This window comes from Notamacropus eugenii, chromosome 2 (assembly GCF_028372415.1).
Source record: "Notamacropus eugenii isolate mMacEug1 chromosome 2, mMacEug1.pri_v2, whole genome shotgun sequence".
Classification (NCBI taxonomy): Eukaryota; Metazoa; Chordata; class Mammalia; order Diprotodontia; family Macropodidae; genus Notamacropus; species Notamacropus eugenii.
The window spans coordinates 312534203-312546608 of record NC_092873.1 but is presented as its reverse complement, the minus strand read 5'-3'; the positions used below and the strand labels follow the sequence as shown (position 1 = coordinate 312546608).

The window sequence follows — 12406 nt, the reverse complement described above, 5'->3', positions numbered from 1 at the left end:
TTATTACTAGACAGCTTAGTGGCTCCGTGGATTGAATGCTGGGCCTGAAGATAGGGAGACTTGAATTAGATTCCAGCCTTGGACCCTTACTCCTTTGTGACCTTGGACAAAGTTACTTCACCTCTGCTTGCCTCAGTTTCCTCAGCTGTAAACTGGGAATTATAATAGCACATAAATCCCAGGGTTGTTGTGAGATAATATTTTTAAAGAGCTTAGCACAGTGTCTGGCACACAGTAGGCATTATTTAAAGCTTAGTCATCATCATCATCATCATCATCATCATCATAATTAGGGCCTTTGTGTCAAGGAAAAGGCTGGGATCATGTAAAATAGCTATTCGATTTCCCAAAAGTAATGTAGCCCAATCCTTCTTCTGTACCCAAGAAAAAACTAAAAGAAGAAACATACCAACAAAGAACACATGAAGGGCCTCACCATCTCGACAGGATCTCTCTGCCATTTAGTCTGTGGATCGGACATGCTCTGTGTCAGTGGCAAAGTACCTTTTTGTAAATATGTGTTTCCCCATTTGGGGCCTTGCTTAATATTAATCATCAAACAAGGCAGTCTTATGTTTTTCAAGGAATCTCCTGGGTTTTGGCTTATGAATGAGAGATCCCTTGTAGGAGAAAAGCTTGAGGAGGCATTTGCTCTATCCACCTCAGGTGCTTTTTTGTTGTTAAAAGACAGTAAGCACAGTGGGATTATCAGCAAGGTGGATGGCAAGCAGATGCCTGGAGAGAAGTCTGTAGGCAGGTGTGTCGCAGGCTTGATACAGTCCCAGGGAGGAGTCCTCCTCTAGGATATGGGCTCTGCAAGTTTGCTTCTGACTGTGCACTAGCAGTGGGGCAGTTGACGGGGTGGAATCTGCCATGGAGCACCATTTGTAAAAGTTGACTCTCCTTCTTGGACCTTTATGCCCTCAGTGCTTGGATAGATTATTCTCATAAACATTTTGTAAAGAAGGGAAGGCAGGCATTGAGTCAGTAGTAATTAATGCTCTTTTGGTCGACTTTTCAAAAAATAGCAAAAATTTTAAAAATGATAAATTGATGAACCAGATTTAAACAAACATAGTTGCTATGTCTGTGAAAAGTTGTGAAAAGACACAGGTGCATCCATTATTGTGGATACAATATCAAATTGGTTTAACCACACTGGAAAGCAGTTTGGAATTGTGCTAAATTGTCCATACCCTTTGATCAAGACATCCCACACATACCTAAATGGGGTCAGTGATAAAAAGATTTCATCCATGCCAAAGTTCATAATAGAACCATTGTAACAACAAACTGAAGACAAAGTGGATACTTGTTCATCGAGGCATGGCTAAATAAATTGTGCACGTGAATGTAATGAAGTATTATTACTCTGTAAGAAAGGAGATCTTGACTATTGAGAAGCATGGAACAATTGAGATCAACTGATGCAAAGTGAGGTAAGTGAAACCAGGAATACTGCATGCACAATGACTCTAGTAATACAAATGGAAAGAACAGACACCAAAAATAAACTGGCTGCTCATAATCATGGTCCACCTTGGCCTGTATGAAAAAAAAAAATGAGATGGGAAAATTCACCTCCTTCCTTTCACTGGTGACTATTGACATACGTAGTGCCCACTGGAGGTTTAACTGATATCCTGGTTCGTTTTTCTAAGCCTCTTTCTTCACCCTCTTTTTCCTAAAGGGGGGGCTCTCCCAGTAGGATGGGGAGGGATCTATTTGGAACTTCAGGTGCTTGGAAAATAAAATACCATTTTAAAAAAAATTCAGTGAACAAAGGTTTGGCTTTTCTCCCCCATGCCTTGGTTTGTTATCTTCTGCTCTTTTCTGCTTTCTTACGAATCCATTCTGTAATGCCTTGAACACTGAGTTCCTCGTTCTGTCCCTACTTTAGAACAGTTGCTCTGCCAGTCTTTGTTTGCTTCTCTGCCCTCAACAGTGACAGTGAGTTTGGAGGAGGGATAGAATGGGGCGAAAGATGAAGTGTTCTGCTTTAGACATGATGACTTGAAGATGCCTGTGGGATCCAGTGTTCTCACTGTCATGTGTCTGGCTCCCTTACTGATATCTTCCACTCATCTTCCCTGGTCTCTGGTGTCTGATAAACCTGTTAGTATCTGAGGAAGTTAAAACCTCTGAAACAGCCCTTTGCTAATGGGTATTTGTTGTAATGGTTGTTTTTGTTTTTTATTCTCAATCCTTCCTTTGCTGCCACATGTATAGGACTTAGCCAGAGGCACCTTAGTCCTCTGGTATGAAGGGAGTAGGTCTGTTTGGGGCCTGTGGAGTAGGAACTGAGTACATTAGATTGGCCTGGTGAGAAGGGTTTAGTTGAGGAACATTGGGAGCCTGCCAAGCCAATTACTAGATAGAATTCTTGCAGATGCCCCTTTGAATATTTTAACCATACTCAAAAAAAAAAAAATCTAAAAATACTCTTTTCTTTTTAAATCGCTAACCTAGGAAAAAAGTACTTGTGGTAGGAAGCATGGGCAAGGGGCAGAGAAAATCACTAGAGCTGTCTGCTGATATGGTGTTGCCAGGGAGTGCCTTTGGTTGGGTTCAGGGCCGCCTTAGTGGTAAGGGAGACCATTGTTTGGCTAGATCAGGACCAGGGGTGAGTGAGAAGGGAGAGTGAATGTGAATGGCAAACCAGCTAGGAAGAGAGAATAACTCATTTATTCCTTCCTTGGGTTCCACTAAGGGAAAACCCTGTGTATGGTAGGTGCAGCAGGGATTCAGGATGGCCACAGGTGGAGTAGGGATAGGTAGGACTGGAGGAAACACACATCAGAGTATATGGTTGTAGAGGCTCTCAGTTGCTCTGCAGTTCAGAAGTGACAAACACACTGACCTTGGAGCCAGAAGACCTATATTTTAGTCTCACCTTTGACATTTACTGTCCTAGTTGCCTTTAACTAAAGCATTTAGCCTCCCTGAGCCTTGTTTTCCTTGTCTACAAATTAAAATCCAGAGGTCTGGAGTTTTACAATCTTCACAATAAGCCAGAGGTAGGTAATTTGAGAAAGTCATTTGTAAGATGCTGCATAAATGTGAATAATTGTCTTAGTCATTCCAGGAGTGAATGGCCATTCTTCCAAGCCCAGCTCAAAAATGTCGACTTTTGCCAGCTCAATCTCCTCCTCCTTCCTTTCCTCAAGACCCAGTGACTTCCTTCAAGCCTCTCTTGTTGCCCTGAGCACATCCCACACTATCCTGCACTTACAGGAGTCCTTTCATCTGCCCTACTTAGATTGCTATTTATATCCCCTCTGAGCCAGGAGGGCTCAAAAAGTAGCGCTTAAGTGGTGCTTAGGTAGGAACCTCTTGTTGTCCAATCTATGAGCTCCAGAGTGAAATGGGTTTAAGGTTTGGTCATTGAGAGAAAGAAAAGGAAAGAAAGAAAGAGAGAGAGGAAGAAAGAAAGAAAAGGAATCTAGTCAGTAAACCATAAGTTAACTAGATATCTGTTAGCTATCAAAATTTACCTTCCTTTGGAGAGGAGGAGAGGGAGAGGATGAACTGTTAGCCAACTGGCTGCATCTCCATTCAGGCAGCTCGGACTCCTCAGATTGTATTTGTCCTTCTTTCTGGAAGAGCACCATGGCATCAGGGAAATGGTGACATGACTTGCAGTTGACTGTTTCTCTTTTGGCCAGCAACCCTGAGGGTCTTCCCCTCTCAGTTTGATTTTTTTTTTTTTTAATTAAAGGGGCCATCTCTTGACTCACTTCTTAGAGTCCTATTCACTGAATGGGCATTACCTCACTCCAAGTGAGTACCTGAAAAGGCCTTAACCTAAAAAGGCCAGAGTCTCCCATTGCATCCTGGGCCATCTCCAGTTAACCTGATGAATATCTGGCCACTGGAACCAGATGGCTGTGGAGGAGAAAGTAAAGCTTGCACAGCCCTCCCTCACTCAGATCAAAGTCAACTGCAAGTCATGTCATCATCTCCCTGATGTCATGGTCCTCTTCCAGAACAAAGGACAAGCCTGACAACTTAGATTGCAGACTCCTTGAAGGAAAAGGCATCATCTTATTCTTGTGTTCCCCACTGTTTAGCGAACCATACTTAATACTTAATGAGTGACCAAGAGATGTTTGTAGAGTTGGGTGGAGAGCTTATCCTAGAAATAAACAGGAGCTCTTTGTTGACTGGAATCAAAACTTAATGAGCAGCATGTATAGGCTTTTAAAAACCAGCCCATCCTAGTATGTCTTCTTGGAGCTTGTGGCAGGGTGTTAGTTGAATGATGTGTGTAGAATTGCTTTTCTTAAACAAGTAGATGCGTTGACATTATCCTTAAAAGACATCAGCAGTCTTAATTATAGGTGGAAGAGAAATAGTAAACATTTAGTAAGCACCTTGTGTATGCCATACTGTACTCAGTGCCGAGGATACCAAGAAAGACAAAAGATAGTCTTTGATCTCCAGACCCTCAAAGTTTAGTGGGAGAGGCAGCATGGAAACAACTCTACACAAATAAGGCATGTCCCAGATAAATTGGAGATACTCAACAGAGGGAAGGCATTAGCTTGAAAGGGGATCAGGGAAGGCTTCTTGGAAAGGATGGGATTGTAGCTGGGACTTGATGAAGCCAGGAAGTAGAGATGAAAAGAGAGAGAATTCCCTGAATGGAGGATGACTGGTGAAAATGCCTGAAGTCAGGAGAGGTTTTGTGTGAGAGACAACAGGGAAGTCAATAGAACTGAATCCGAGAGTCTGTGAATGTGATAAGGTGTAAGAAGACTTGAGCAGTGCAGAGGTCAGGTCATGAAGGGCTTTGGATGCCAAACAGATTTTCTGTTTGTTGCTAGAGACAATAGGGAGACACTAGAATTTATTGATGTGAGGGATGCATGTGTGGAGGGGTCGTTTGATTGAACCTGCACTTGGAAGAGATCATTTGGCCAGTTGAATGAAAAATATACAGGAATAAGGAGAGATGTGTGTCAGGGAGACCGTGCAGCAGGCTCCTGGAGTTGTTGAGGCATAAGGTGATGAAGGCCTGCACACTAGGCTCATGGAGGCAGTGTCAGAGGAGAGAAGGGGACATATATAATAGGTTTTATTGCAAAGGTGTAATCAGTGGAACTTGGCAGCATTTTGTGTTTGGGGGTGAGAGGGAGAGGAGTTGAGGCTGACTCTTAGGATGTTAGTCTGAGGGACTGGGAAGATGGTGGTTCCCTCAACAGGAAGTTAGGAAGAGAAGAAGGTTGAGGGCAGGGGGAAAGTAATCAGTTCAAGATGGCTATAGGACATCCTGTTTGAATTGCCTAATAAGACAGTTGGAGATGAGATATTGGAGGATGGCTGAGAGGTTAGGGTTGCATAAGTAGATTTGAGAGTTTAGTATGGTGATGAGAATTGAATCCACAGGAGCTGATGAAGTCACCAAGTGAAAAAGTATAGAGGGAGAAGAAAAGAGGGCCTTGGACAGAGCCCGGGGGGACACCCACAGTTAGCAAAGATGATGGAGAAGTGGACAGAGAGGTAGGATTGGAACCAGGAGAGGAAAAAAGAGTCAGTGTTAGAAGTTGAAGAGAGGTCAGAAAGGAAAGATGGCCTAGGAAAGGCCATTAGACCTGTCAATTCAGAGTTCATTAGTCACTTTGGAGAAAACAGCTTTAGTTGATTGGTGAGCTCAGATGCCAGACTCCGAGAGTGGAGAAGAGAGTGAGGAAAAGAAGTGGAGGTATCTCTTGTAGATGACCTTTTAAAAGAGGTTTGCCCCAAAAGGGAGAGATGGGACAGTTTAATTCCCTTAGAGTTACTCAGTGTTAGCCTCACTCTTAGCAATTATATTGTAAAAGCCACAAATTTAAAATGGAACTCCAATACAGCATTTGTTTTGGTGACAAACTCTGTGCCTACTCCTAATCAAAGATCATGAAATTATTCTTGGGCTGATGACAGATCCTGCATTTACAAATATCCTGTCATTTTCTGTCTCTCCACGAGCATCTGTATTAAATGAAATACTTGTTTTCAGCTTAGGATTTTTTGCTTGAATTCAAGACTTTAAATTGCTACCTCTTAGTAGGATCCTAGATTAGTCAGAACGGACCTCAGCAGTTAACTGGCACAGCCCCAGCCCACCCCCCACCCCATTTTATAGATTGGGAACCTGGAATGCACCTAAACCAGAGGGCTCACTTGTAATGGACTTAAACCTTCCTATGAATAGGCCTCTAAAAATTGACTTTGTAATCTGCCTTACATTTAGTAACTCTTGAAAGCCATCCCTTTTTTTCTCTTCTTTTTCTCTTTTTTCGTTCTTCCCGTCCTTCCTTCCAGCTTTTCTTTTTGTGGGTAGAGTGAGGAGATAGACTTCTGATTTCATTAGTGAGAGGTAATTACCCTCAGCCAAACTGATCTGTCACTTAAAGTACAAGAGGTTGCGTAAGACACCAAGAGATTAAGTGATTTACCCAGGGTCTCTCAGCCAGTAGGTGCCAGAAAGGGACCTAAGGTGCTTCTCCTCCTTACTGTTAGGCTCTGTGTTCACAACATTATTTTTACATTATTAGGTTAGATTATAAATGCTTTGAGGGCTATTATTTATCTTAAGCAGCCCCAGAGTTCCTAAACAACGCTTTGCATATCATCTGTACTTAATAAAAATTCATATAAATTAATTCATGCCCTTTTCTTCCTGAGAAATTCTCTGAAAGATCTGGTTTAGTGGTCAGGCGTGGCCTATGAGCCTTGTCACCTCATTGGAGACTGTTATAATGCTCTAATGCTCTCACTTTAATTCTGTCCACGTTGGACAGATTCTCATTTGTTTATCCTTAAATAAAGTGCTCCTTCTCTCTCTAACAAAAAACAATTCCTGATGTGATATGCAAGATTTTTTGCCACCTGGCCAGTGGATCTTGTTAAATATTTAACATTTGTTGCACTTTCAGCATGCTAATATTTTCCTGTTCACTTAAAGGATTCTGATACAAGTTGACTTCTGTACGCTCAGATCCTTACAGCAAAGCCGTTAAACTTCCCTAGCTTTTATGAGGGCTTTTGTCCTTTAGGTCATCAGTAAAGCAACAGAGAGTCCTTCAGAAGCAGGGCATTATTGGGGTATGAAGCAGTGGTGGCTTGAAGATGAAATAAAGACAGCCATTCAGAGGGAGGCCAGTCCATCACTCCATTAGAAGCAAGCCACTTAAACACTTGGGTTTTTCATGCAACATTTTGAATTTTGCCCAAGACACCTGTACTAATGACTCAATGAAATAGTTAGGTAAGCTTAGTGATCTGGGTCATAAAACCACACGATTAGGGAGCAGAGACCCCACACGCATTAGTGTAGACTTTTTTATTTCTTTTCCAGATGTTTAATGATGAAAACATACATAAAATACATATTAAAGTTCAGATGCTTTATATTTTTTGCAAGAAAATGAAGCCTTAAGATACAAAATAAACATTTCATTAAAAAAAAATTTAACAGGTTAGATTTTACTCAGTTAAGACGGTAAAATAGCAGCAAAGTACCAAGACATTATTTGTGCACTTGTATTTAGAACAAAAGTTACTTCATTAAGATCAGAGTCAGAAATTCAAGATTGGCCTTCTGGAAGGTTTTCTATAATTTAAGTCACTGGTTAGATACGAGCATGTTTTTCCAAATATACATCAGAGAGAAGAATATTTCCATTAATTTCAGAAAATTCCAGTTCTCAGCCAGTCAGCATGACCGTTATTCCAATGACATTGGTCATTAAGACATGCGACACATATGCTTTCCAGATACTTGCTGCAGAAGGTAAGCGAGTATTAAGAGCATTGGTGGTTGTCTCCTCTCTCCTTAAAGTGAGAGTTGTGCTTTGTTGAGCCACTTCAGAGAGGCTGCTTGGCATACCACTAGTGATGCTCAGGGTCATCGGAGTTGTGGATGATTTTGTAGAACTCATGAAGCTGGCGTTTAAGACAGTTGCATCTTGAATATGAATGGTTAGTGTTGCAGCTGCTGCTTCATGGGAATTTGTCTTTCCTGTGGGCAGGTCTTCTGGATAGAGAACCAAAGGTTTATCAGTGCTTGTAAGGACTACACTTTTGCTCAGAGTGGCACTTAACGTGGACTCCTTTGTTCGATATTGTTTGGGCATTTTGGTCACCTTGTGTTGGGTTTCCAGACTCAGGGAACTAATGCCATCCGTGGCCTGTGTGCTGGTGACAGTGAACATGCTCGAAGTCATTGCAGAAAGGGTAGATTGTTCGGTGTAATTTTGCCAGGGTGTTGTATGATTAGAACATGGAAACCCAATCACCTGAGCTGTGGTTTCCAGTACCCATTTCAGTAAATATGTGACGTTTTGTTTGTCATCACAAGCCCATCGATTGTTGTACAGAGTTATTACTCGCAGCTGAGATAATTGGTCAAAGGCTTGATCAGGAATATACGTGAACTTGTTGCTGTGTAGGTACAGATGCGTGAGATTTATCAGCTTTACTAATGTCCCTGGAAGAATTTGGGTGAGAGAATTGTTAGACAGGTCCACTGTCTTTATGTTGGAAGGCATGTTAGTGGGGACTGTCCAGAGTTTGTTACTACTGAGGTTGAGAAACTGGAGGCTACTGAGTGTATTTTTGATGAGAACAACCCTTTCCAGCATATTCTTAGAAACATCAAGGCGCTGAAGGTTCCACTGATAAGCAGTGTCAGACTTGTCAAGAAGTTTGATGGCATTGTTGGTGGCATACATTTCCCAGAGTGACCTGGGCAGCTGCTCAGGGAGGCGCTCCAGCATGTTGTTGGACACGTCGAGGGTCCTCAGGTTGGTGTATTGAGTTAGCTGGTTGTGAAGATCAGTGAAGAAGTTAGAAGACAGGTTTAAGTGAACAATATTCTCTTGGAGTCCGGGTGGTAATACAGTCAAGTTTCTGCCTGAACAGTCTACACGCCTGTGCTTTTCTGAGCATGTACATTGGTGGGGACAGATACACAGAATCTCAGGGATGAGAAGCAGAAGGACGAGCAGGCAGGGAGACATTTTCAATATCTGATATTCCATCTTTGCCTGGAAACAAACAGAGAGACCAAAATGATAGCCTTTCAGCATGCAAATGCAGTGGAGGAATCTGTAATGGTCTCTTTAGCATTAGGCAAAATTATCAATAAACCTCTTTGTTGTTTACTCCTTTTATAATTGTTCCAGTGATTAAACTAACAAAGCTCCCCTTCATTTATAGTCCAAATGCTTAATCCTGCTGTTGGGGCTGTCTGGTAGAGGGAGACTTTCTTTCCTTCTTTGCCTCCTGCAACCCTTCCCCAACCCTTCCCCCCTTCTTTTACCACCCTTCTGCCTTATCTGCCTTCTCTGAGCCCATGTTCTAAAAAAGCATTCTCTTACCAATATCCGCTGCCTTATGAGTCCAAATAAACACTATTTTCTCGTAATGTTTTCTTATCCAGATGGAAAAAATGGCTGTCATAGATCTGTTTTTAAAATCTCTGCAGTAAGGTAGAAGCCGTGTGTGTGTGTGTGTGTGTGTGTGTGTGTGTATTTGAGTATGTATATTTAAGTGTGTGTGATAGAGAATATTTTTTTAAGATTTTTAAGAAATCAGCCATGATAGAATATAGCTTTGTCAGGTTAAAAGGCATGTCTGCATATTATGAAACATTTTAGGCATTTCAAAACCTAGATCCAATACAATCCTCCCGACCCCCACACATTACATTGCACGATGTTGTTTTCCTGTCTATTCTAGGGTTGATTTTCACCAGAAAACTGGTTTGTTTTTTACAAAATAAATGGACATCAGAACAAAATTTCTCAACTGTCACTGCAGCAATTTTTTGGTGCATGCACTTGCTACTAAGAAATATATCCTCTACTCTAATGGAACAAAAAATATATCTCCATCTATTCAGTTTTCCTGTCTTTAAAGATCAGCTTACCACAGATAGGGTTATCTTCTACCTCAGCACATCATCTCTCTGTGAGGCTGGAGCTCAAAGGTCGCCCGCTGTGTTCTGGAGAACAGGGACAGGCTGTGTGCAGGAGGCTGGAGCTTGTGCTCCCCTGCTCAGCCTGCTCAGCTGCATTGTGTCGCTGTGAGCTGAGCCAGACTCTGAGAACACCTGATCAGCACTACATTGGAGGACTGCAGAGCTGTCACTGGTGCTGACTCCGATTGATTGCAAGGGTGGATGCTTCCCAGATCTGAGATAGGAACTTACCTGGGGATAGGTAGACCCTGTGATGGCATCTCTCTCACAAGCAGCCTCAGCAGCTCATGCTTCTGTGAGTTTAAATTGGAAAGCTACTTTGACGTTAACATCTGCCTCATTGACGAGTTTTGGTTTTCTCTTCATGTGATATTTTATCATTGAAAATTCATTTATCTATACATTCTTGTAATTCCTTCAGAGGTGTTGTTTTAATTCAGCATAAGAGCTCTCACTCTCTGTACACACATGCATATCTCTCTCTCACTCACACACACACACACACATTCATATGATCTTGTAGCATTCTAGTCTTCCACATTTGTGTGCTCACTTAAATTCTTATCTGCCCTTCCAGGGGGTGTACCTACTTAGATATGTCTGTGCCAGACAAGAAGAAAATAATTAGTTGTCTCAGCTCGTAGCTTCTCGACACGCTGAGCTACGTTTGAGAACACAGGTGGCACCTCTGTCTTAATAAGCATAGTTTAAAAAGCAAAGTAAAATCCACTCCAACAAACATGCTAAGTGGAGGCGATGTGGTGTTGTGAGAATTGCACTGAACTTTGAGATAGAAAGCATGGATACAAACCCAGGCTCTGCTGCTCACTTCCAGCATGGCATAGAACAAGTCCCTCGCTCTCTCTGACCCTCAGTCTCCTTATCTGTAAAATGGAGCCATTGAACTAGACAGACACGGAGAGCCCTTCTGGCTCTAAATCTGGGGTCCTCTGGAAGGCTTCACAGGAATTTATCTTTTGGGTGGGCAGGTCTTCTGGAGAGAGACAGAAGATTTGTCAGTACTTGTAAGGACAAATGCCCCTTTCTGCTGTTTCCTGATATTGTGTGACTATCTTGGCCCCTTAGTATGAGTTACCAGACTTTGAGAAGTAACAGTACCTACAGCTTATAAGTGCAGAAGATGCAGCTAGTTCAGTGAGCCTCCAGGCTGTTCCTGGCCTTAGGTGTTACCATCCCATGTCAACAGCTGGGATAGAGTGGACGTAGAAAGCAGGGGAACCTTGATTTGCCTTTGATTAATATATATGTCCTTTGGGACGTAGTAAAAATGTGAACCTTTACTTACATCAGTATTTATGGTAGATACTGCTTTGCCTCATTTTCATGGAAAATAAAGCAAATATATGTTTGGTTTCTTCAATGTATTTCACATTTAGTTACTTAGGAAGTGATTTAGAGAGAGAGAGAAAGAAAAGAAGAAGAGTAGGAGGAGGTTTTAGCTTTGACTCTACCACATGTTGTGGCTCATGAAGTAACCTGGCTATTCAGCTCCCCATCTCAACCCTTAGCCCAGAGGATACCTCCCCATCTTGCTGTAGCACATTTGAGTCATGATTTTATGATCAGGATCCCGGCCAGGTGATAACATGCTGTCTTTTGATTTGATTTTTTTTTTTCTTAAAAGCCAAAAACTATGATTTCATTTTGGTCAAGTTTCCAGATGAAAACTAAATTTGTTAAGTCGAATATTTCAGAATACCATTTGCCACAGATACTAAATCATGAGATCTATTTTAAGGCCACTTCTTCTGCTATCTGTTAAATGAGTTCATAGAGTTTGGTAATGTCAAGGTTAGCCAGCAGGTCTTCTAAGTTCAGATTTGCAGGACTGCCACGATGTCATGCCATTAAACAGCCATTAGTCATGAGGAGTTCATATATGTGGGTAGTGTTCCTATAGGCTGAGATGGTGAGGAAACCATTGCTGTTCTTTTTTATGTTAACCACTGTTTTGAACATTAGCAGCAAATAGATCAGTTGTATTACTAATGCAATTCAAAATAAGAAATGATGCAGGGTATTATTCTCAAAAGTAAATTATCCTGATTCAACTACTGTAAAGTGCTGATATTCCTTTTAAAATCAGTAACATTAGAAATTTTTCATTGACTGGCACCCTCAAAAGAGGATTGAAATGAAAAACCCAGTCTTTTGACTCTTAACTGGGGTTCTTTAAGAAGTCATTGATCCTGGGAGGAACCTCATTTTTACTATGATCTTATTAGAAAGTGTCCCAAAAGTCTTAGTGCACTTATAAGCTAGTGCAGTTTAAAACTCCACTAAGAATTCTGGGACTTCCAATATTTAACGTATTTACTTCTAATCATGGTTCCAAGGCATCTTAGATTCCTTTAAGGTGATACAGGATTCTCAGAAGTGGGGGGAAAAAAAGTACTTATGTAAAAGAGTTGGTTAAGA

At 41.6% G+C, this 12406-nt stretch overlaps 2 protein-coding genes across 19 annotated transcripts in view; one reads left to right on the top strand and one right to left on the bottom strand.

Annotated features, from left to right (window-relative positions):
- Positions 1 to 12406, top strand: part of NF1 (neurofibromin 1) — a 241518-nt gene that overhangs the window by 161252 nt on the left and 67860 nt on the right. The window lies entirely within an intron of this gene.
- OMG (oligodendrocyte myelin glycoprotein) lies at positions 6974 to 9118 on the bottom strand. Its single transcript, XM_072645017.1, has one exon. The coding sequence runs from the start codon at positions 9072 to 9074 to the stop codon at positions 7692 to 7694; it is 1383 nt and encodes a 460-aa protein (XP_072501118.1). The 5' UTR covers positions 9075 to 9118; the 3' UTR covers positions 6974 to 7691.